At 45.7% G+C, this 25,117-nt stretch overlaps 1 protein-coding gene across 2 annotated transcripts in view; it reads left to right on the top strand.

Moving 5' to 3' along the window:
- The window catches only part of NTN4 (netrin 4), a 47,801-nt gene extending 39,548 nt beyond the window's left edge, over positions 1-8,253 (top strand). For both annotated transcript variants that reach the window (XM_068190410.1, XM_068190411.1), the window contains exons 8-10: positions 1,015-1,083; positions 2,762-2,932; positions 6,549-8,253. In XM_068190410.1, the coding sequence (XP_068046511.1) occupies positions 1,015-1,083; positions 2,762-2,932; positions 6,549-6,685 (377 nt within the window). In that variant the 3' untranslated portion in view covers positions 6,686-8,253. The remainder of the gene's footprint in view (positions 1-1,014; positions 1,084-2,761; positions 2,933-6,548) is intronic.
- The last annotated feature ends 16,864 nt before the right edge of the window (positions 8,254-25,117 follow it).

The following is a 25,117-nucleotide window of genomic DNA, read 5'->3' as shown; positions in this document are numbered from 1 at the left end:
TTGTGACCACCTCCTTCCCCTCTGAGAGCCAGAGGAGCCTTATGGCTCATCCTATCAATGCAAGGATGTGCAAACCCATTAGACAGATGCTCCATGCTGAATGCCTGTACCCAGCACTTAGCAGTTGTAAGGCAAGAATTTGCAGTCCCAGCTCTGAATTTCAAGGCTGAGTGCCCTCATGTTTTACTTGACCATCATGTTTTAAAGGCATCCTTATATTCTCTCAAACTTGACAAACCAGCAACTTTATGTAAAGGGTGGGGTTTGCCACTTCACTGGCAATTAGGGGATTTCTAACTCAGAATTTATTTCCCCGATACCCACAACAATTTTGGCATCACTTGCTGCTTATGATGTGATTTGAGATGGTCTAGCATGCAGCTGGAGAAGTTATTTCCCTCCCGTGTTCCCAGCCTGGGGGAGGTGAGTGCCTAATGCAGGTTGGTGCAAGGCAGGCTGGCCCAGTGGGGCAGCATCAAGCTCTCCTCCCTTGCAGCTGCTGCATGCAAGCAGGCAAGCATCATTTCCTCCATTTGTAGAGAGAGGCTTGATAACATCTCGAAGATACAATAATTGAGTTAATTGAGGGGAAAGATCCATCATTTGTCTGGACGACTTCATTTTAAACGTAAATAAGTATGTCATGTTATTCTTTGTTCTAAGATCACAGAAGTCATTAATCTGCCTTAACCTCTGCAGCACTTCCTTTTAAAATTTTGTCTGGTACATTACGGTGTGGAAAATACAACAGGGAAAGATACGCATGTTATTTGCATCCCAAGGCAAAATAATAAGGCCTTTGTTTTCCTTCTCTTCTAATTGTAAACAAGGAGTAATTGCCCTTAGACTAAGAGTCTGTATTGACTCTCAATCTGAAAACAGTTGCAAATTCCTTTTTTTTGCATGAGGCTTATGGACCACTTGAAAAACCTTTGGCATTTCCTGCGCTCTGCCTGCAAATGCTCCTGTTTTTAAGCACAATTCATAGCCATTTACTTCCTTCTTTTTCCTCAGGTAAATGTGAATGTAAAGAGCAAGTTTTAGGGAATCCCAAGGTCTTCTGCGGGATGAAGTACACCTATGGTGAGTTGTGGGTGAGGGGGCTGCAAAAGGAGGTGCTGCAAGGCAGTGCAAAAGTGTATATAAAGCATGAGAGTTGCTGTGTGTGCACCACTCCATCCTGGCAAACCCACGGGATACTTAGCCTAAAGGCAGATCTTCAACCAAAATGTACAAGTATCATGTTTCCAAGTCAAGGTGGGTGAAGCATCTTGTTCTGTCACCCGTTTCTCTTGCTATCAAAACACCCTCATACAGAAATCATGGGAGGACAAGAGCTGGAAAGGTCCGTGGGAGGTTGTCTAGGTCCAAGACAGACTATAAACCACTGCTACCCAAAATGGGTCACTGAAACGGTGTCTGTAGACAAGCTGCCCTAATCAGAGTCTAGAAATGACTGTGTCTGAATTATCTGGAATGTAAAGAGGGTCTGTTATCACCACTCCTTGGATAAAGCAATTCCAGCAGCTACTGGGAACTCCAACTGTCAACAAAGTTCAGCTATTGCAATGGAATTATGTATATTGTCTATGTGTCTCTTGGACTTAAATGAATGAGAAGAGGCACTCTGTTTCCCAAGACCTCCCTGGTGTGTGCCAATGAACTGCCTCCTTCATACTGTAGCAGAGCAAGGAATGATCTGTGCAGCACGCCCTTCCTTCGCAAGGAATCTCTTGCAGGGGTCTCTTGAACCTGTTTCGTCTCACACTGAAGTTGAAAATGCACAGAGAGATAGCCCATACCTCTGCAGGCTGCAGAGCAGCCCATGAAGTGGAGTTCAAGGGGTTTCCACTTGTTGAAATGTAGCCCTGGATTAGTGATATTAGGAAAAAATTTTATTCTGCTCTGTTTTGCTTCCCAGCCACGATAGTAATTGTGTTTAATCTTGCTAAAGATAAGAAACTGAAAAAAAAAAGTCAGAAAACTTCCAAGTTCATCAATCTTATCTAAAGTGCACTCAGGCTTCCCCAGCTTTCATCAGTCAACATGTGAAGGTGTCAGCTAAACTAGAGAGACAGATGCATTACGGGGCTCATCGTGAGCTCCAGGAGGTCACACTGTAAGAAGTTGCCCTGAGCTTTCCAACGTGAGTGCTGAATAAAGGACCACCATATGGGGATACCTACCAGTACAGGTCAGGTGGAGGAACTGAGCTCTGAGCCTCCACCACACAGGGGCTCAGCAGTGGAATGCCAGGTGGTGGAAATGTGGGTATGAGTGAGCTCAAAATACTCTCTGATTTGCCTCGGTCCCCACCAATGTCTCATTCTCCTCCACTGAATTTGGATTTGGCAGCTCTGCAAAGCAGCAGGACTGGCACCAGGGTGGAATGAGGCTGAGGCCAGCAAAACATCCAGGTCCATCCCTAAATCCAATTGATTTCCAAAAGAGATAAGGAACACAAAGGGTTTGCTGAACTCTGGGGGAAAATGTGACCTCACATTCTCATGGCAGTTCTGGGGGTCATGGCCAAATAAGCTGGCAGTATTTCTGCCCATGGATGTGGGGATGTACATGCTTCCCAGTAGCTGCCCTGATCCTGGGCTCCCCAGCAAGGAGCACTGGGCTAACTCCACTGTAACAAAGCAATTGTCCTCACTGCTTTACCCAGACAGCAGCACTAGACCAAGAAAAAAAAAAAAAAAAAAAGAGCCCTGTAAATAGTTTGTATATTCCTGGTTTTGAATTCCTGTGTTCCCAGTGATCAAGACAAGGATCTTGTCAGCCCATGACAAAGGCTCCCATGCAGAAGTCAGTGTGAAGATCAAGAAAGTCTTGAAATCTACAAAGCTGAAGATCCTCCGGGGCAAGAGGACACTCTACCCTGAATCCTGGACAAACAGAGGCTGCACTTGTCCCATCCTCAATCCTGGTAAGTTTGACTCCCTGGGCAGTACATCCCCACCACATATACACAGATTTCATGCCCCTCTATCCCCTCATATCAATGAGCTGGGATTGCAGCCCAGTGCTGATTAAAAATTACTGTCTGGTACATCACTTGGATTCCAAAGCAATCTCCATCAAATTGAAATTTTGTAGAGAAAACTTGGTTCATCCTATAGACTTTGAAACACTCAGTTCTCTTTACATAGCATAGTAATAGGCTTTCCCTTTTACCAGTCTCTGTTCCCAGAGGAAGGGATGTGCACATCACGCCACAATTGCATGATACATCTTTCAAAGCTAAAGCTAATTTGAATCCATAAAAACACATTTAAATACAATTTGAGTTGGGATACTCTACTGAAGTTCTTATAGAAACTCAAAGGAAGATTTCTCTTTGAAAGTAACACAAACTCACATTTACAAGATTTGAAAGAAATTTTCTTATGCAGTGAAGGGAGAGCTCCATAGTTTTTTCTTGTCTTCTTTCACTGAAATGGAGTATAAGCAACAGTGGCTAAACAGTGCATGCAGTCTCCAGCATGGACAAGGACATGCAGGTTCAGGGGTTTCTTCCATAGAGCAAAACTAAGCTCCAGCTGACACATCTCTCTTTACAACTCCAAGAGAAATGAGCAGTTACCAACTAATTCAAATAAAGGGCTTTCTTTCCATGAGTGTATGCACCACTGGGAAATTGGCAATGGAAGCATTGATGTAGGTGCTGGGACATCCCTTCCCTGTGCAGCACTAGGAACTAGGGGGTACAGGGCTGTCTGTGGGGCTGGGTCATGCAGAAAGGTTATTCACTGATGAGGTGTTTGCAGCCTTCTTTCATGTCCTCAGGAGTGACTGTCTGGTTTTGAAGGCAAGCTGCTGCGATAGCACAGCTGTAGCTAGGAAGTCTTGTCAGGTGCAAAGGTCAGATGAATCAGCAGCATTAGGTAGGGCTCTACTGTTTAAGTACAGTAAGACTTTGGATATTGCTGGAACACCATAAATCACTAATCAAATAGCTATAGCTGGTGCATTTTTTCCATATGCAATGAAAACTCAAGCAAGAAAGTCCAGATGCAGCTGCCTTAATATGAACCTGAAGGAATGCAATGGAAGCTGTCCAAAACTGAGCCTGCAGGGCAGCCCCACACCTGACTCCCAGATTTGCCACTCGACTAATTTCAGAGGAGCTTCACTGATATTACTAACAGATGAAAAGGCAGCATTAATCACTGAATCACTGGAGGTCTCTTAGACAACAGCAGAAAGAGGGAGATGTAACTGTCCTTAGTGGCAGTCCAGGTGTGTGACACATCAAGTATTACTCCCTTGTTGCTTCCTTGCCAGCTCTCATGATTTACATTGCAAAGCTTGGTATTGTTTTGAAATGCAGCTGCTGGTCCCATGAGTATAAATTAGTTTCAGCCTTCATGTTGAAAAGAAGTTGTGATGTTTGTTGCTAATAGGAAACTTGAGAACATCCGTTGAGTGAATCTTTAAGATTCAATAATGTCAAAGAGGGGAAAAAAAGGATCCCAGATTATTTTTTTTAATTTGTTATTTTCTTTAGCTACCACATTCATTTCTGAGTGGCTTGCAATACAATATTAGCATATTCAACCCTCTATCACAGTAAGAGCTTATGGCCTACAGGTGAATAAACCAAAACCAGCTGGATGAAATGTCAAGCTGACATAAAACAATTTTCTGACACACAGCTATAATGGAAATCACATCTTCAAAAACATAGAGGAGATCAAAGATAAAGGTAAAAGTAAGACAGATGTGTTTTTATACTATTTTACAGAAGTAAAGGGATACCAAAAGGAGAGTAGGCTCTTAAAGGCTCTGACAAGGCAAAAAAAAAAAAACTGAAAACATTTATCAAATCTCTGCAGGCTGTTTTCAGATGAAAAACGTGCTTAAGTTCATACAAGGGGAACCCTTTCACCACCCTTGTACACCCTGTGCTCCTCACACACACACACAGAGGCAGATTCTGCTTCTGGGGGACACTGGGCTGAAAGATTTAAAGGGCTCACCTGTTTGCCAGGTAACAGGAGCCCATCCCTTCCATGGCTCTGCCAAGCACAGTCAGAGAGGCAGAGAGCAGCCTGCTAGGGCAAACTGCACAGCCCCAAGTCCTGGCTTGTGGCATCTCAGTCATTTGACTCATTTTAATTGTACAGTTCTGTAGCATCAGGTTGAAAATCTAGACAGCCCTACACAGTCAGCAACCATGGCAATATTTGCTTGCTCTCTAAGTGTGTGTACCACATTTCTCTCTCAAGGGAAATAAATCTGAGAATCCTTGAAAAGTGATATTTTTAACTGCAAGATTGACTTGGCCAAAATTAATGTATTTTGAAGGGCAATGCTGCCACACACATATCCTGTGTTTACTTGGCAGAAGAGAGGATGCGTGTGCTCAAAAACTCAGATAAAGTAGAAAGCAAATTATACTGCTTGACCTTTAACTTGGGAGGCACCCTCCCTTTTTTCTGGACTGCAAAATGGAAACCCAAGACAACACAAGCTGCAGCCAGGATGGAGTGGGATGTCTGAGAGCACCGAGGAAGGCCCATCTCCCATGCCTGGTTTGCACCAGCGTGTTGTGCTCCCCAGACTGGAGCAAGAAGGAGTGGGAACAGAAGGGGTCTAATGCTGGCTGTACCCTAAATGTGCTGCAGTGGCATGCTCACCCTGGCAAGGAGCTCCTCCAGCCATGAAATGGATTATCCTCCTTATTATCCCCATTTATGGCACATTTGTGGCCCACTTAGGCTGTTTGGATCTGTGGTGGTGTTTCTTTAGCTAATTCAAGCCAAAGACTTTGCTCTATCCCCCTGCTTAGCAGTTGTTATCTGGTTCCAAGCACTCTTTTGAGTTGTCTCCTGAAAGTCAAGTGCAGATGCCTGAGGAAAGACCTGCAGCAGGGCACTCACACTAGGGACACACTCCAGCCCTTTCTATCTGTTTCTGGACAACCAGTTGAGGCTTTGTCAGACTCTACTGTCATGTCTCTAAAACATCTGGCAGAGGCAGAAATTAGCAGTTCTTTTCAGTGTGACAGCCACTCCTTCAGGTTCTTCTAGGGCCCTGGTGCCAGCACATTTAGTGTTGCCTCTCACTGGGGTCTGGCATGCCTTTGTCTCCGAGGGGCCAGTGGCCATTCCAAGCAAGATACCAAGCACTGGACCATCCTGCGCCGTTCCGTTCCTTGAATTCACTGAACTGATTTCCAGGCCCATATTTATTCAGGGAGAAGTGAGGCAGATGGCTGCCAAATGAAGGTAATAGCAGTTCCCAGAAGAGGTGTGAAAACTTGCATTGCTGCCCCCAGAGTTCACCTTTCATTTCTATTTAGAAGCTCACAAAGTCACATTTTCTGTACTGCATCTCTCTGACAAGTAGCCACAGGGGTCATTTTGCCATATTTACAGATAGAGCTACAGATATACAGCTATATGTGAGAGCCACTATATACAAATATTTCTTTATGTAAGTGCTTTTTTACATGGTACTAGATATCCAGGCTGAATTGCAGCTCATAGGCCTCTTAAGCTTGGTACTGTTCAGTCTCTGACCGCTTTGCTGGTTTGCAGGCTTGGAGTATCTTGTGGCCGGACACGAGGACGTCCAAACAGGCAGACTCATTGTCAACATGAAAAGTTTTGTCCATCAGTGGAAGTCAACTCTTGGAAGAAAGGTCTTGGAGATTTTGAAAAGAGTCTGCAACTAGAGGTGTGCAACTGCCAAGGGCATTTCTTTATGCACAAAATGCAACAGCCTCCACAAAGAGACCTCTAGCATGAAAACTGGAATGTAAGAAAATAGTGCCAAAACATGTAGTGAGGCATTCAGAGTTGTAGGCGCTAATTTAACCCTTTCTGGCCAATGTTCTTTCACTTGCCTATAGCTTCCTTGTCAGGGCATCACCCTGAGCCCTGCTCATTGTTATGTTGAGGGAAACAAAAGGAAGGGTTGTGGATGCTTGTCTTGCTCCAGTGCAATGTTGTAGCAACTCCCATGAAGCCACTGATCATCCAAGACTAAATTGCCACCCTAGAAGAGCTACTGCTGAGAAGCAAAACACTTCCAGTGACACTAGTGTGGATCCTGAGTGACTTCCAGGGGCTCCCAGAGGATGCTGTGGGGAAGGCAATGGGTAGGTGCTGCCACCAGTGCGGCAATTAGAACCGCTTTAGAAACACCTCCTTACAGGTTAGGACATGGCACTGATCAAAGAGAATTGGGTGGCACTTGCTTTTAACCTGTTTGCCCTGCTGAAGGTTTCAAGGGCTAGATTCTCTGCTGATGCTGCTGAGGAGAGAGCTGCTGGAGTGAATTTAATCCCTCGGCACAGGCATGATGCAGGGCAGAGGCCAGCTCTCCACCCACTGCATGGCTGCAGAGAAGAGCCAGCTGCAGAGGGTGCAATGTCTCTGACCTTTTCTCCTTGAAGTGTTAAAAAATGAACCTAGCCCTAGTGTAAATATTTCATTGTATAAAGCACTTTACTACCTGCCACTTCACGGTGCAGGAAGTCTAATTGTGTTGGGGAAAGAAGAATTTGAAGGTGGCACATGAAAAAAAACTCCCTGAAACAAAAGCACTCCTGAGGACCCCCGCAGTTGGACAGCGTTAACAGTATAAAGGGAATCGCCAGCCTGGCACTGGCCACTCAGAATATTTGAGGATGCAATCTGAAAGATAAAGTATTTGCACTGAAGTCCCAGCTTCAGACCAGCACTTGGACCCCGTGGGCAGGACTCCAGCAAGACTTTGCAAACAGAGTGGGGAGAAGAGACTTTGAGATGAAAATGCAATTGCCAGAGGAGAAAAACTCCGACTGCAGGAAAAGGAGTGGATGCAGAGGACGGAAAGGACTTGCATTTACATATCACAACCCAGCAATTCATGGTGGGCCTGGAGTTTATTTTATTTTTATGTTAGTATTTAAAACTGAACATTTTATTTGTTTTCTTCTGTGTTATTGTTTGCAATATATACAGCCATTATACTTCCTCATTAACACCAGTATGAAATATATCACAGTTTACTGCAGTTTTCAGCACTAAAATATATCCTTTCTGTAAAGCATCCTTAAACCACATTGCATAGAGCATACTTTGTTTATGAGTGTGAGGGGAAAGAAGACATACAAGACCAGAAAAGTCACTAGTCTACCAATCCACTTTAAGCATGTATTTTTCTTTCAAGGTCCTGTGGACTCACAAAAAAATAAGATGCTATTTTGGTAATTTGTTTTTGTATCTCATGTATGTAATAAATATAATATGATTTCAACATCTTCTTCTCCTGTTACTGTTTATGCCAATGGCAGCAGGGTCTTCATGCCTGCACAAAAGAGCACAAGCAAAGATTGCACCAGGTGAGAAGAAGCTGCCATGGGGGATATTTTTCTCTCTGGTTGGGGGGTAAAATGCAACACGTGGTAGAAAGCGAAGTAGCATGGATGGCTCACAAAAATCCCATTTCACCTCTTGTTTTGGGAGGTTTATAAGCTCTTCTCATAAGAAGGGGAATTGTACCTAAATATTTTCGAAGCTGGCCAGATCCTTGCCTCCACACAGTCTTAAAGGCTGAGCTGCAGAGCAAGTACTTAAAAGAAGGAAGTCGGGGATGGCAGAATTAAGGTTTGTTGCCTACATTTGAAACTACTAAGGGGAAACAAAAGGCTGTGGGAAACAAGTGCTGAGGCAAAAGGTCTACAGAAACACTGCAGAGTGAAGTCAAGCATCAGAAATTAGTGGCCAGGGGGTCAAGACATAATCCACAGTGTGGGCAGCAGCTCCCCAGGTGAGTGGTTAATCAGTGACTGCAGCAGCACCCATCTCCCTGGTGGAGGAGAGTGCAGGGACAGACTCTCCTATGGAGGCACTCAGAGACCAAGAGCTTCCAATAGTTCTGTTTTGATTAAAAACTGTGTGCTTACCTGCTTGACACATTTTTAGCTTCATTTTATTTTAATGCCACTAAAAATACATTTGCAATGGCTAGGTGATTCATGTGACCTTGTGAAAGCTGGAGGGCATGATCCCACCGTCTCAGCCAGCTCAAGCACTATAGGAAACCAGGATGGCTTTGTCAGCAGTGCTGCTTATGGCATCTTGTCTGACTTCTGTCCTAGGCTTGGAGCTGGGCACTGATGGTTTTATGGAGGTAAGGAGTTAACTTCTGAGGGGTGAATCTGCCCATGAGAAATTTCTGCAGGGGATTTTGGCTGGAAGAAGTGTCCCATTACCAGGAGTGGGTGAGCTGGATATCAAAGAATCACAGAATCGGTTGGTTTGGAAAAGACATCTGATATCATTGAATTCAAGCTTTGACCAAACACCACCTGATCAGCTAGACCATGGCACTAAATGCCATGTCTAGATGTTTCTTGAACACCTCCAGGGATGGGCAGCCCATTACAGTGTTTAACATCCTTCCTGTGAAGGAATTCTTCCTGATGTCCAACCTGAACCTCCCCTGGAACAGCTTGAGATGGTGTCCTCTTGTCTTGTCTTGTCTCCTTTCAGGTGGTTATAGAGAGAGAAAAGGTCTCCCCTGAGCATCCTTCTCTCCCAGCTGAACAATCCAAGCTCCCTCAGCCAGTCCTCACAGGACTTACCCTCTAGACCTTTTCTATCCCTGTTTTCATATGGGATCACAAGATGGCCAGACAGGCTCTCCTTAGCAAGAAAAGCTTCTTTGGACACTTAAGTCTTTGCAGCTCAGTGGGCTAATGGAAGCAGCCTGCCTGGTTTATCTGTTTACTCCCCTCTGTCATGTGTATGAGAAGAGGATGTCTGTCTCTGCCCACCTGAAGAGTAGATGTGTTGATTGATGATTCCAGGAATAGCAATGGCTTGACCAGTCCTTCTGCGTGACAAAAATCAATGGCAGAAAAACCAACCCAGTCAAAATCAAAGTTGGCAACAGCACCCACAGAAGAGTCTTTTCCTTCAGAACTGCCCTACTGATGCAGGCAAGCTGAGGCCAGGCTGCCCTTTCTGGATTGTGTTGCTCCTGTCAAGAGGTGAGTGAGGAGCCAAAGATGGCAATTGTCACAGTTCTCCCTAGAGCATCCTCATGCTGTCCTTATGCCTCGCCTGCACCTAAAGAACAAGTACCTCCCTACTGCTGAAGGAAGCGTGGTGGAGTCTTCCTTTTTCCAAGGCTGGAGACCAGATGTTAGCAGTGGCCAGGGATCAGTGATGGCGGCTGGGGCTGCATGCCAGAGCCCCCATGCTCCTGGTTGTCTGTCAGCACTGCAGGAGTGGGTGGTGTTGGTAACCTGTGCTTGGCTGGAGGAGGTAAGGCAGGTGTGATGGAACCAGCTGCCACCACAGCACTGACCCTGGCTATCCACAGCAATACAGCCCCTCCAGCACAGCAACATCCGACCCAAACCTGTACTCCTCCAAGGCACTCACAGGACATATATTTCACTCCTTCTGGTGGACATGAGCACTCCACTCTCCGGCACATGAGTCTTAGCAGGTGCTTTGGCACAGAGAAGGGAACACCTGGCTCCAGCTAGTTTTCAATGCCTCCTTGCACTCTCTGAGGCAAATCCTGTGCCAAAAGTATTGTCAGGAATAGGCACTAAGCCACTGTGGCTTTCTCCACTGTCCTCTGCCATCACTGCTACCTGTGGAAGAAAGCAGAATAAGCCACACAGATATATCCATTAGTTTTCCCTAACCTGAAGCTGGGTTCTTGGAGGAGGATGTACTCAGAGCCATCCCACATCCTCCCTGAGAGGTGGCCTTACACCAGTACCTGGAAGCAGGGTGAGTGTCCCCAGCTGTGCAGGACCTTTGTGATGGGTACCTCTGCCCAGCCCACTCATCAGGAAGCAGGAGGTGATTAGATGAAGCATCTGCTTTCATTCAAAGACCATTTTTCTCTTTGGATCACATCAACAGACACTAACCATGCCTACAGGTTCTGAGTGCAAGGAGGGCTAGCAGAGAAGCCACCTGCAGGCCCAGACACATCCATCCCTGCCACAGCAGCTGGCCAAGGGTCCCCAGCACCATGGCCCCCTCCCCTAGGAAATCCTACTGATGGGAGCCTCCTCATCCCAGACCAAGCCCTGCTGGGCTACAAAAGTGCTGTGCCCTCCTGTCATGGTGAGAGGCTGGAGAGGACTCAGGGTTGTGCTGCCTGCATGTGCACAGGGCCACCCAGTCAGTGATTGCTCGCCCCTGAAGAATGCAATCTTACAGTTACAGTGGAAAATTACAGGCATGTTTAATATAGTTGCCCCAGCAGGCTAAATCTTCTGGGATATGACCATGTTGCTGAAAATGACTGAACATCTGGGAGTACAGGCCTGCCTAAATGGAAATCTGGGCTGGTATGGGTAAACATAACAATTCAGGAACAAATAGCTGCAGTGTATTTTTTTAATCTTTATTTTTAGTTATCGTATTGACTTCAATATCAACACAGGATAGAATAAACATCTCAAAAATGTCCGGCAGCTGCTGCCTCAGCATCCACAGGAGCTCTCTCTCTGATAAGGCTGGAGGGGATCAGCTGTCTGTGGGCCTTCTGGGCTGATGTGTTGATTTTTTGATGATGGTGTTTCCAAAGCATGCTCTTACCCAGGGGTCATAGCTTCTTGCTGCTCTTTTCCCACAGTTCAGTGCAGAAACTTCATGAATGCCTTGTATTGCTTCAAGGGAAGGCAGTGGTGCCTCAGCAAGGCTCAAAGTCTGGGAAATACACTATATATGGGAAACTTGTAGGCATATTTAAAATGTTAGCATGGCCAAGAGGCTAAAGTGCTGCAGCGGGCACTGGGAGAGCCACTCTCTGTGTCTAGCTTATCTCCTCACTTCTTCATCACCCTTAGGGGTCTTTTGAGCAAAAATATGCTGACTTGCTTGAACATGTGATGTATCACTGGTGTGATGCACTCATGGGTACACTTAAGCCCAACCAAGTCCTGTTGCCCAGAAAAATGTCATCATGCCCAAGCTTTGTTGCAATGCCAAATGCAGTTCTAGGTATCTCCAAGTACTACCTGGACACTTTCTCAGCTGTAAAAGACATGTAAAAGAAGTTTGCAAGGCCACTAAAGGTCTAGGGGGATTGTGAGCGTGGATGAAGGTGTGTGTATGTGCATCCCCAAGCTTACTTCTTCATTTCCCAGATGGTGCTTTCTCTGCTCATGTCTCTGAGATCCCCCTGACCAGGCAGGTTGCTCATATTGACTGCATTTTTCTTTGACAGCTTGTCTCAGACATATACATAGAAATTAAATACAGTTATTTAGCACAGGACATGGCTTTTAAGCCATCTGGAAATGAGGACTGGCAAAAGGCCCTCAGATCTGTATGAATATTGCTGAGAAGAATAAAGTTGCTTCCTAAAGCAAACATTAGTGAAATTTCCCCAAACTGATTGCTGTGGATATGGCTATACACCCCTTCTAGCAGGTGCAAAATGCAGCCCAGCTCCAGGCTCAGGACACATGCTGAGGTACACAAACAGGTGAAAAAAGATCAAAACCAAACAACCACCTGTTCAGCTGGCATCAGCCTGGAGGAAAGGGCATTCCTCACTGCAATTCCTGTGGCAGATTCACAAATGATCTCTACCTGGATCAGTAGGAGATATTTCTCACATTATTACCTCAAGATGTATAAGTTTTAAAAATATGTTTGCTCTCTATCTCTGCTGTTCATCAGAGCTTTCCTTAATTTGCATCAGATGCAACTTGCATCTGGACCTCAAACATTTAAGAAGTCTCTGTGTGGTCAAATCTGCTGCATAATCTCTGCTTGGGCCGTGTCCGAGTAACACCTGTAGGAGATCAGAAAACATTATTCCATATACACAAACAAGGAGAGATTCACCTCACCTAACGTGAAGTGCTGGTGGCAGATGGTGGTTGGAATAGGATCCCCCAATCCCCCCAGGACTGCAGAAAAGACCCAGGAGCACCTGAGGGGTCATTACAGCGGCCCAACTGCCCTACAGGGGCAGGTGAGGGGGCAGAAAGATGCATAGGTACTTGTGCAGCTTGAGGAGCATCAGCAAGATGCTCTTGGCATAGAAGCAGGGGATTAAACTAATGCTTAGGGGAAGTTAAACAGAACAGAGGTCCAAGCAGGGACACTGTCACCTCTGCAGCTGTGGACACATACAGTGACAAGGGACCCCAGCCACAGAAGACAAGGAAGCCTCAGCATTTGCCTCTTGCTGGGCATGGCTGCCTGGACCTGATCAGCCTCTTTCCCTAGAGAGCTACAAGAAGAGGCCATTCCTTGACTGCAGAGCAGGTCCTCAAAAAGGCCTCCAGAGCTGCTGGTGTGACTGGAACAGGGAGGCCGATTCAAGGGAGTCTGAACCTGGTCATGGCAACACATGCAGCCTGCAGTTGCCTAAGAGAGTTGAGAATGCTCATGTGGAGCTGGGTGTGCAAAATAAACGTGCCCAGAGCCACTCTGCAATGTAAGCAACCCCCATCTGTGCCATCAAAAACCTCTGACACACACATTTTGGGAGGGATGCTGCCCTTGGGCAGCCCCCAGGCCGGGGGGTCAGGAGGAGGTGGAGTGGTGCAGGGCTGTGAGCAAGAGCAAAGCTGACAACTCTGTGGTACAGATTCTCACCTTGCAGTGCCCGGAGAAGTTCCAGAAAACTGTGTCGTTTATTCCCACGTCAGTACCTCCGCAGAAGCAGCACATCCTGCCCCGTGACCTGGCCCTGGCTACAGCCAACATCTACAAAGGCAGGAGGAAAAAAACAACAACAAGAAAACAGAAGCCAAGTTATGCAGCAGAGGGAGAATAGAAATATTTCCCTGGTCGCGGCGGGTGACCGGCAGAAACCCCGAAAGGCGCAGTGAATACAATGTACCGCGGCTCGGACAAACAGCCCGGCCTCGGGGCTCCGAGGAGCAGCCCCGGCGGCAGCGCTCCAGGGACAGTGGCGGTGCCCGTGGGACGGGCCAGCACTCCCAGTCCTGCTCGGGGACATAAACAGGACGCCCCACCTCTTGCAGATAGCGATCAGCTGGACAAGGCAGAAGAGGGAAGAGGCCGGGGCCCCGCTGCGGCCCGGTCACCTCTGAAATGACAAAGCATTATCGCAAATGACAAAATACAAGCGGCGCTGCGAAGATCTTCCACACCGATGGCAAGAGGAGGAGACGACCCGTGCGGCTTCTGCCGCAGCCTGCACTGGGCTCTGCTCCCTTGCCTGTGCTCCATGCTGGTGACTATTCAACACACTAAAAGCAGTAACAACTGAATTCTTCTGAGCAAAAACTATTATAATTGGATAATGGCAACCGAGCATCAGTAGGTGGGTTGCCCAAAGCCTGAAGGAAACCAATGAGAATTTTTTTTCCACCCATAGCACTATTATGGAGCTGACAAGGTCCTGCTCTCTGCAATTCCTATTAATTTTACTGCCTGACCTTCAAGATTTATGACAGCTTTGTCTGACATTCATGGGGCAGACAGGTATTGTTACATGCCGAGGTAACCCAGGTAGCAGCCACGGGTTGTTCTCCACAAATGACTGCACTCCAGTCAGCTTTGGAAAACTCCCTGCTTTTGTACAGGGAAATACTAAGTAAATGAGAATCACTTTAAATTCCAGTCTCCCTTTCCACCCTCAGGGAAACACAACACATGCCAGAGAACAGAAATCACTGCTCATCCTGTATTCAAACAACAGGCAAGTTTAAATCCTTAGAAATCCTTGAATACCCAGCAGATGATGACATACACTGAGGCTGTACTATACCTGTCATCTAAACCCTCTGTGACTTGAAAAAATAAAATACACTGCAGTTATACTAGCCAGGGGCAAAGGAGGAGTCACCAGCTGGCATCCTCATTCTTTTCCTTCCAGGACTACGATTTATCTAGCAGAGTCTTTTTTTATTCTCTATGTAACATCCAAAATAGAGAGAAATTAAAAAAAAAAAAAACCAACTAAAATAGCAACAGTACAAGAAAAAACACCATCAGGAGTTCCTGTTCACAAGGCTATCCTGGCATTCATCTGGGGCTGTTGACATATTTACTAGTCAGCCGGTCTCTGCCAGCTGGATGCCAGCTTCAAACTCGAACCCACAACTGTGATAACTTCTTGCTTCATGTTACAATTCATGCACTATTATTTTTCCTGCAGTGTCTTAGCAGTGCAGCTTGTTCTGAGGAACAGCTTATCTGAAGGCATCCTGAAAAATAGACCTACGTGGGTAATCTCCAAGATTCCCCCATCTGGGGAAGCAAGGATTTTGCTTCCATGTTATGTTAAGGAATGCAATTTTCTCCCTGCCACTCACTGATCAAACCCTATTTTAAAAATAAGCCTTAAAGATTACTGACTCATCCTTTCTCTTACTATTAAGGAAGTGGTCAATTGGTCAATTACATTAAGCATCACAAAACTCAAAAAAATTGAGATTCCTGTTAAGGGATCCACTTTTTTGCCCTTTATAAGCTGAGAAACAACCTTCAGGTATCAGTTCCCAACATTTGCATATTATAATTAGATATTGGTTTTGTTGCTGCTCAAGGCTGCAGTTACAGTGCTTTCCAGTGCATACCCACTTGAGCTGTGGGACTTGGCCAATGATTCTGACCTTTTCTCATCAATGAAACACAAGTTATTTTTGAGAGAGCTGGTACCTCCACATTCTTTTTTTCCCTTGTTGCTGCTATGCATCCATGATAACTTTATTAAGTAGAGAGGGAAATAATAACAGTGATCTATTGTAGCATATAGTAGGAAGGATTTTTTTAAATGCAATTAGTACACAATAAAATCCATTTTGACTCTGTATCACATCGTTGACAAGAGAGTGAACAAACAGAGATAGCTACTGTTCTGAGAAAACAGACACAAAATAACACAGTTAATAAATTTTTTTCCTTGACTTTGCCTCCCTCACATTCACAGCCTTGGAGCCCTTCTGTATCTTTAGCTGCTGGTACGCTGCCCACTGTGCTCACTCAGTGTGACAGAGAATTCCAGATCCCTGTGCCATGCCTGTCCCTCCAACCCTTGCTGCCCTGGTAAGGTCCTTCTTGGCACTGGTTTCTGTCACATCCTTCATGCAGGAGCAGCACAGGAGGCCCTTAGGGCTGCTTTTCTCCCACATTCACGTCAGTTCAGCACACATTCTGGGGAACCCTTGCGTGAGAAGCAGCTGTGCTGGGGGAACATCCCTGCAGGCTGCAGGGGCTGCTGGCTGCCATGGTTCTTGAGTGCAAAAGCAGCACTGGTGCTCAGGGTGAGCACAGGGAGCTTCTCCAAACAAGAAACTGCATGAAATAGAGACAAGAAAGGAAATGAAGTGACAATAATGTCCAAATGGAACAGAGATGGCTGCTTCAGGCAGAAATGTTCCCACTATGCATGACTACTATGCATATGCACTGTAGGCTTCTACAAAGAGAGCATCCAAAAATATGCTTTTACAAAGAGAAATAGCAAACACTAGTTGTTGGCAAGGAAGAATCTGTATGAAGACATCAAGTATGGCAAAAAACCTGGAAGTGGGCAAAAAGACAACCACCCATAATAATAATCACCTCAAATAACCTAGCAGGAGCTAGTAGTCAAGAGCTTGAAAGAGCTGAATATCTGTAAGGCTTGTTTTGTTCTCCAATACAAATCATCCAGGCACATTACAAAACACTGAAAGCTTGCAGTTCATGCTTAGTAAGCACTTTCATTGGCAGGTATGGGGATGCATGTTGGGGAATCTGAGCAGCAATCTTAGCTCGTGTGCTCAAAGATTTGCCTTTTTTAAGCTATACCTCTTGGTTTAGTAAAAAGTGTCACTCCTTGATGAGTACCTTCTTTCACCTCTTCCCTTAGACGATCAAGAACACAAGGCTGACTTGAGAAGGGCAACGAGGCTGGTGAGGGTCTTGGAACACAAGCCCTATGAGGGATGACTGAGGGAGCTGGGGTTGTTTAGCCTGGAGAAAAGGAGACTCAGAGGTGACTTTATCACTCTCTACAACTCCCTGAAAGGTGGGTGCAGCCAGGTGGGGGTTGGTCTCTTTCACCAGGCAGCAGCTGACAGAACCAGAGGACAAAGTCTTAAGCTGCACCAAGGGAAATATAGGTTGGCCATTAGGAAAAAGTTTTTTACAGAAAGGGTGATAAAGTACAAATGGTCTGCCCAGGGAGATAGTAGAGTCACCACCCCTGGATGTGTTTAAAAAAAGACTGGACGTGGCACTTGGTGCCATGCTCTAGTTGAGGTGTTAGGGCTGGGTTGGACTCGATGATCTTGAATGTCTCTTCCAACCTAGTGATTCTGTGTGACAGCACTCCAAACCTCAGCTCTCTAAAGGCAGAGATGTTTCTGCCCCACCAACGCCAGACCCTACTTGGGCCAGGGGCTGGCTCCTGCCCATAGCCAGTCAGGCGCCGGCTGGGAGCAATGTCCGCATTGGGAATGGCTCCTGGCCGGCACCTTGCCGGCCTTGCTCCGGGCAGCTGAGGGCAGAGCTCAGTTCCTCGGGTTGATTGCTGCACCAAAGGTCTGCAGTGCAAATTGCACCATGCTACCTGGCACTCCGCGGGAGGCATGGATGTGCAGCCCTGGGCCTGCAATTTACATTTAAAGAATTAATAAAAATTCCAGGCTAGAGAGCTTCTGTGGAGTTTTTAACCTTGACATTTTTTTATCACCCCCTGCCTTGTTTCTTTTCCCCTTTTTAACCAAACCAACCCATACAAATTAGTATTTGAAAGTATGCAATTAGCAAGCTGCTTCTGCAGCTATGCAGTTCTCCTGCCACCCAGTTTCCCAATGGGGGGAAATCAACAATAAAGAACAAAGAAAAGAATTTGCTGCCTCATATTAATGACTGCTGTTTGAGGACATCATTTGTATTTTAAATGAATAGCTTGCTGAGGACAAAAAGGTCAGAACTCCATTTTATGGTAGTGATAGAATAGCAGGAGGACAGAAGAAAGGCGAAAGCTGTGAGCAGACAGGCGGAACAACATGTTCTGCTTGCTGGAGAGGCTGGGATCAGCGCCCGGCCACGCTGAGGCCACGCATTCAGGAGTCAAAACATGGGCACGGTCCTGCAAGGTGGTGAGGACAGCGGTGGGAGAGGACAACACACATCCCAGCCAGCTCAGTGAGGTCTGAGGATACAGCATGGTTCAGGCATACAGCTCAGCCCAGTGATCCCCCTCCAAAATCCTTCCCTTCTGCAAAGCCATATGGATTTATCTCCTTGCAAAAGGCATTTTTTCATTAACTCTGAGGCCTTGATTTTGCACTGTGCTTCAAGACGCTGCCTATGGATACACAACAAGACCCTGCAAGGAAACCTGTGCCTTTGTGTTTAGTGCAGCTACCTGGGAATGTGCCTTTTGGTACCTCAACATCCTCAAATTTCCTGAAGTTAAATCTAAATTGAGAAACCCAAATGAAATCTGATGTTGATTCAAGTATCCTGCAGAACTCCAGCCCTTATCCATAGGTATTGATCAGCACCTTCCTGAGAACTGAGCCTGCTGGCTCTCTGAGGCTTCAGGAGAAGGTGAGCCAGTATGGGACATTTTAACTAATGATATGCAATCAGAATGAAATAGTCACACCCCATCTGATGACAAAGCTTCACACCTTTCCTGGTGTGAAGCAGCCCATGGTCCTGCTGGGCCACAGGGACTAACTGGACCCCTGCAGGCTGTGTCTGGAATGTATGGCTCCTTGCCAGACCCCTGGATGAGAGGTGCTACACTTGGCACCCATAGGACACCTGCCTTTCCTTTGCCCAGGAACATCCCCAGCCTCCTGGGCAGCCTCCCCTGCTGCTTTGAACTGTGGCACTGTGACTGTGCAGCTCTAGCAAGGACCTAACAGCAAAATCATATTGGTACACAGTCAGAGAGAGGGCAAATCTGGTGCCTTGCCTCCACCATCCCTTATTTCAAGAGGTTTTATTCCTGTGCCCTCTTCTCCTCCTTGAGGGTCATTCCTTTTGCTGCCATCACTTCCTGCTCAGTGCACATCTCCTGGCTGCTTTAGCAGGAGCCCACAGTGGCCAGAATGGTCCTGGAGTGTTTGCACCCATTTAGGGCCTTCCTCAAAGGAAAGATGGACCTCTTGCCTCAGCTTCACGGCAGCTCTGACTTCAGAGCAAAGCTTTTGAGGAAAAAGCAGGGTATGTTAAAGCTGAGTGACTGCTGAGCTCTCTTATTGACTATAATAGGAGAGTGAATAACTTTTCATTAAGTGCATGTTTCTGGCAGTGTAACAAGCCCTTACCTGCAATTGTGTGTGAAGCACAAATGGCCTAAAAGCATCACACCTGAAGGAAAAATTCCAGGCCCTTCAATAGTGTATTAACATTTTTAGCATACATTCAAAATGTTTAGTGCAGTAGGAAAAACATGTGTTCTGGTCTCTGGTGCCCTGGTAGTCCCTGAGAGACAAGAAGGAAGGCTGCAGCTTTCCAGCAGTGACTTCCCAGCAAGCATCCTCCTTTTAAATATTCAAGCCAGGACAGAAATCAGAAAATGAGCTGGAAAGCAATGATGGTTGCACAAATAAATTCACTTTTTGAACTAGAGTAGTTAGGAATGTGTTCCTGGAAAGAGTGACTGTAAATCTGTGAGCCAGATAAAACTGATCCTCTACCTCCATGACTCCTCTATCCATGATTCTCCTACAGCAGCTCAGAGATGCCTGAGATTTACTGAATTGCCCAACAGCTCAAAGATGACTGAGAATCACTCTTGGCCTTTCTCCAGGCACTTTGGCTATGAAAAGAAACAGCTAAAAAAGTATATCTTTAAATATGTGTTCCCATGGTGCAGGTTAGTCCTTATGTTGATTAGAGCTCACAAAAAACCCCACTCCAGGGATGTGGGGAAAGGTGTTATTTCAGGAATCATCACCCAGTAGGATTGACAGGCTGTTAATTGAGTATTTATGTCTGTTATGGAGGTGGAGGGAAAGAGGTGGTGGTGTTGGATGGGATGCAGAAGCAGCAAAGGCTTTACTGATTTGTCCTCCCACAACGGCACCCGAGGCACTGCACAAAGCCCTGGTTCAAGAATCCATAATGACAGTGGCCGAGCCTGACTGGGGCACATTGCTCTGGACTTCTGCATGGCACCAAAGGCGCCTCCAAGAGAAGTTAAAAGCTGCTGTTACAGCTCCATCAGAATTTGCTGAATTACCCAGGTGCTGGGGGGGTGGCTGGTGAGAGCTGGCCATGACCCTAGGGCAGGGTTTCCACAGCGCTTCCAGCTGCTGGAAAGCCCCCAAGAATGGCTGGCACCCTGGCATGCAGCACTCCTCCCTCAGCTCTGCCACAGGCTTGTGGAGGCAAAGAAGCTATTTTGGCCTTGACTTCTAATTCTTCTTATCTTAAAAACCCAGTTTGTTTCTGGCTAACAGGTATCAATAGGAAAAAGGTGCATGGATACAGGAAAACAACTTCAGAGATGCACCTTGCAAAGATGATTCAGGTTTTTGCCATTTTTCAGTGCTTGTACCAAGGTTTCACCAACCCACAGTCCAAAAGTCTGCCTGGAAATATTCCACATAAACTGTACCAAAGTTCAGCAAAATAAATTTGCCTGGCACGAGGAAGAGACTAGGAACAGGAATTCTTGAAAAATGCTAGTAATGTCAAACTATTTTTCCCTTAGCTGGGAAATCATTCTGCTTGAAATAGAATAGGCAGGAAGATGACAGAGAATTTTTATAGCAGTCCCTCAGCCACAGAGCATGAGCAAATTTTGTTCTGTTTGGGATGGCTTAGAGAACACTTTCAGCCCTTTTACGTAGATGAGTTTTCCATTTAGTGGAAGGGAAAATAGCAATATTACTGGCCTCTGTTTGCACTGGCAGTCTCTGTACTTCCACAGAGATGGAGACACAGAATTTGCATCCATTTTCCTTCACATTGCATTAACGTGAATCAAATACATTCGCAGTATGTAAATAGAGGCACAGTAACCCTGCTTGCATGAATAAGTCCTTTAAGTTCCTCTGCCCTTTCTGCCCCACGGCTGAATAGATAAATAAAGAAAAGGCCTTATTATATTTGCGGTGGCTAAAATTAAGGGTCTATGCTAAACAAAGTAAACTAAGCCTTCACACTTGTCTCTTGTCACTTGCTTGCTGCTCCTCAAATCCTTTTGCTTAGGTTCTGTTAACTTGGTGGGAGAACACTATTTTGGGAGAGTGTTAAAGCTGGAGGTGTGGTTGTGTGCTGACAATGGTGGGGTCTTTGCCAGATATGAGGCCCAAAGGCCCAAAACTGATGGGCTGCATCCCCCATGTTCATATCAATAGTGAGTGTTTTATCCACATTATTTTTATAGTTACTGAGATGCTGTTAAAAGGGAGAGAGAATCCATGACAAATTTTCAGACTTGAAAGCCCATCTGGTTTGAACATGGTCAGTTTAGATATAATTGTCTGGGGGGTAATCTGGAAGAGGACAAACCAGCCACAATTATGCATCCATCCATTCATACAAGCGTGCATCCATCCAGCTGACCTGTTTTTTGGAAACAAAAAAAGAGAGGGTGAGGAAAGACTACTCCACCCAACACAAACTCACATGCTGCAAAGCGTAATTTTGCCCCTCACATGTGCCTCCATTCCCCTCAAGGTATCATCCCAGTCTTGTTCACAGCCAACTGGAGCACTGTATTGTGCACCTTCACTTTTCCCAGAGCCCTCCAAAGCTCCTACAGCCACATCTCAACATTCCTTCTCTCCAGATGTCCCCAGTTCTCCTCCTTCAGGTCCCAGCCGTCACTCACCCCCCTCCTCCAAGCCTCTTTAGCCCTCCTGGCCTCTCTCCCAGTCCTGCTCCCAAGGTGTTTGGGGAATATGGTGGTTGTCCCCTCACTCCTTTGTTCTCCCATAACACTGTTCCTGCCATGGCTGGTGGAGTCACCTGGTTCATCCCTTGGTGGGCTCACAGATCATGGGAGAGTGGGTGAAATCCCAGGCTATGGCACCATGCATCTTCCAGGCAGACCCACGAGACCATGGTCCCACCTGAATGGTGTCAAAGATTCTTGGGGACACAGAAAGTCCCAAATTACTAACACTTACATACATGAGAGACCTTTCCTATCACTTGCCCTGACCGCTCCACCTCAGCCATACTCCTTTGTGTTATGACAGTCCTCTCCTCAGGAAAGGATGTTGCTTTCTTTCAAGAAGTGGGGGAAATGGCAGAGTCTGTACCTCCAACCCTGTGTCTTCAGTCACCCATTAAAGGAGTAAAAATTAGAGGCTGAAGGTCACAACAAAAAATGTGCTGGAAATAGGTAGGATGAACACCTTCAGCATGCTTCAGAAATCCTCTGAGAAACATGCAGCTTCCCTGAGATGCTTCAAATGTTACTTTTCAAAAAGAGAAACCTAACAACTAAAACAAGCTCTTGGTGTTTTCTGCAGAAGGTAGGTGCTGCCCCTGAGTAGCAATCAGCATCTTTCTCTCCTTACTCCTGGCGCCTTTCAGCTTACTGCCTGCTCCCAGCAAATCCTCCCACCTGGCAAACCTTTGGGTTTGCAGACCATTTACTGCTCATACCTGGCTCATATCACACTCCTCCTCGCAGAAATAGCCCTGTGGCCACAAGCTTTGCTGTGTCTTCAAGGTGCTCAGGTCCCCATCAGACCAGGCTGTGCAGCACAAAAGAAAATTCACTATCATTTCAGTAATTCCTCAGGGAAAGAGAGCCATCTCAATGTGTGGGCAGCCAAAGAGCCAGCACTAGGACTGGCTGAAAGGACTTCATCTTTTCCACACTTGCTGTCCTTGCAGCAGAAATATTCCTGCTGTGCTAAGGGAATTAAAAAGATGGGTACCCAGGCACTAGGAATTAAGAGAATTTGAGTTCAAAACACCATTGAGTTTTCTTTTGATATGGCCATGAAAACTCACAAATGATTAGCATATAGAGATCAAAACTTCCACATTAGTAAACAGAAAAATGAACTTGGCACTTTTTCTTAAACTAAAATGTTATGAATGTAGCGGAGTTTATTTGTAGGCCAAGGCATTATGGTAACAGAACAGAAACTTTTAGGGCAGACAGTTATCTGCCAGAATAATTCTGTCTTTATTCATTAACAAACATCAGTAAATGTGTGCTGTAGATACCGGTATTGGGAAGTGTCGGGTACAGTGGTGTCTTTGTGAATGAATCGTCTTTCTCTGAGAACTAGACCGCCGATAATTAATTATCTCAATGTCTTTGATCTGTTTACTTTGCACATATTTCATCTGTTTTGGTTTGTTACTTGCATTTCAATGACCTCTCACATTACAGAGCAATTCCTTCTGTTGGGAAAATTGCCTTTCCCTTTCCCATGGGAGCACAGCAGTGGACTAACTGCTTCTCAGAGATGACAGGTCCATTTTTTACTTCTGTGAGGATGACTGCACTAATTTAAGGAATCTGCCCAGATACAGCTGAGGAGTTCAATTTGCTCCTATGAAGCTTATGTGTGCATTTATAGCAAACTGCAAACTCTCTTTGGACTGTGAAGCTGCTTGCGTGTTCCCTCAGTTTTAAAGTTTAAATATGAACAGAAATGGCAAAGGATCGCTTTCATTAAAGATCTGCCTCCTACTCATAAAAAGAAAGATCATCTCTATTTCTAACTACTAGTTAAACACTTAATTGTATTTAACACAGTAATTACAGTGAGATGGGGTGTGTATTGATTTACCATAGATTTTCCCAGGAGCAGTTTTATTAAGTAATATATGTTGTGAACTTGAGTTTTAAAAAAAAGCTTGCTTGCTTGCTTTCTTAGCACATCCATGAAATTAGTTTTTTTTCAGATTATTGGGATTGGATCATCTTGGGGAGTTTCCAATTCCTTCCTCCCACAGGCTGTTATTGCTGACTATCTGGTGTTTTACTTTTAACAATTTATGCTATGCATTATATGCTATAGTAAAAGCAGACCTGAGGAGGGACTAGCAAATATTTTATATACTTTTGGTTTCTACTCTTGAAAAGCAACATTGAAAAATGCACAGCAAACAACTTTAACTGGAAGTACTGAAATCAAATCAAAGTTAATTTTGCATCCGAAAGCTATGGCCGATTCCAGTTGCAGTTTGCTGTAACCTTGTCCATTCCCATGCAAACCAATATTTCATTTCAGACAAAATTAGTTGTTGGTTGATCTATACTGGACAGATTGAGCTCAAGACAAGAACAGTGTATTACCAGAAGACAAGTTATGTCACCTCATCACTGCAGGAGAGGGACAGCAGGGGTCTGCCAAGGACACTGGAGTGCAATTCACACCCTGCCTCTGAAGGCCAGGGATTCAATCTCCCCCCCTTGAATGCTGCTGTGGTTTGAATGTAGCCTGCTTCTGTGCTCCAGCATCAGACTGCCACCAGCCCTCTCTGGTGTTTGCTTCCCTTCATGGTTTTTCTTGCAGGAAGAGCCAAATTTGATTGGTTTTGCCTTGCAGGGTGATACTAGGGCATAAACAACATTTGCTCTCTTTTAATTTTTTTATTGACTGAACAGCTGCCCTTGAGCTGCACCATGAAGCAAATTAATTTGTCTGAGCTAACAAAGTATAAAATGTATTGGACAAAGAGCACAGCAAAAGGATGTTTTAACAAAAGATGTTTTGCACTTGCTTTAAGCTACTATGATGCCCAGGGAGAGGAAGGAAGAAGAGGTGGCATCCCACTAGCTCTCCCAGCTCTGGACCTGAGGTGCTTGCAGCCAGACTTGGGGTTGTCCTATCTGCCACTGCTCCACTAGTCCCTCAGCAGTACCTTGAGAGGCAGCAGCCACTGCAGTTCTAATCCTTTTTTCCTCCATTTTTTGTGCCAGGGAGTGGGCAACAACAGCAAGCAAGGGCTGGAATGCCAGTGCATTATATATCTGACATGGAAGAGCAGTGCTGGCAGCCTTTTAAGGCACTCTGCAAGAGGCAGTTTTGAACAACGCTGTGGGAAGTATCCTGCCTCCATTCACCAGGGACTTATGCTTAGGGGACACAAGTGCCTTGCCCAGAACCACAGAAAGATAAACTGGGACTTAAAGAGGATGAGATTTTGTCTTCCAGAACCCAGCAATCAGACTAGCAGCAGGCAACCTTTCGAAGTCCTGTACCATGCTGGCATTTTCAACACTAGAG

The sequence above is a fragment of the Anomalospiza imberbis genome, chromosome 5 (genome assembly GCF_031753505.1).
Source record: "Anomalospiza imberbis isolate Cuckoo-Finch-1a 21T00152 chromosome 5, ASM3175350v1, whole genome shotgun sequence".
NCBI classification, from domain to species: domain Eukaryota; kingdom Metazoa; phylum Chordata; class Aves; order Passeriformes; family Viduidae; genus Anomalospiza; species Anomalospiza imberbis.
Note: the sequence above shows the minus strand (reverse complement) of the source record. Positions and strands in the feature narration are given on the sequence as shown.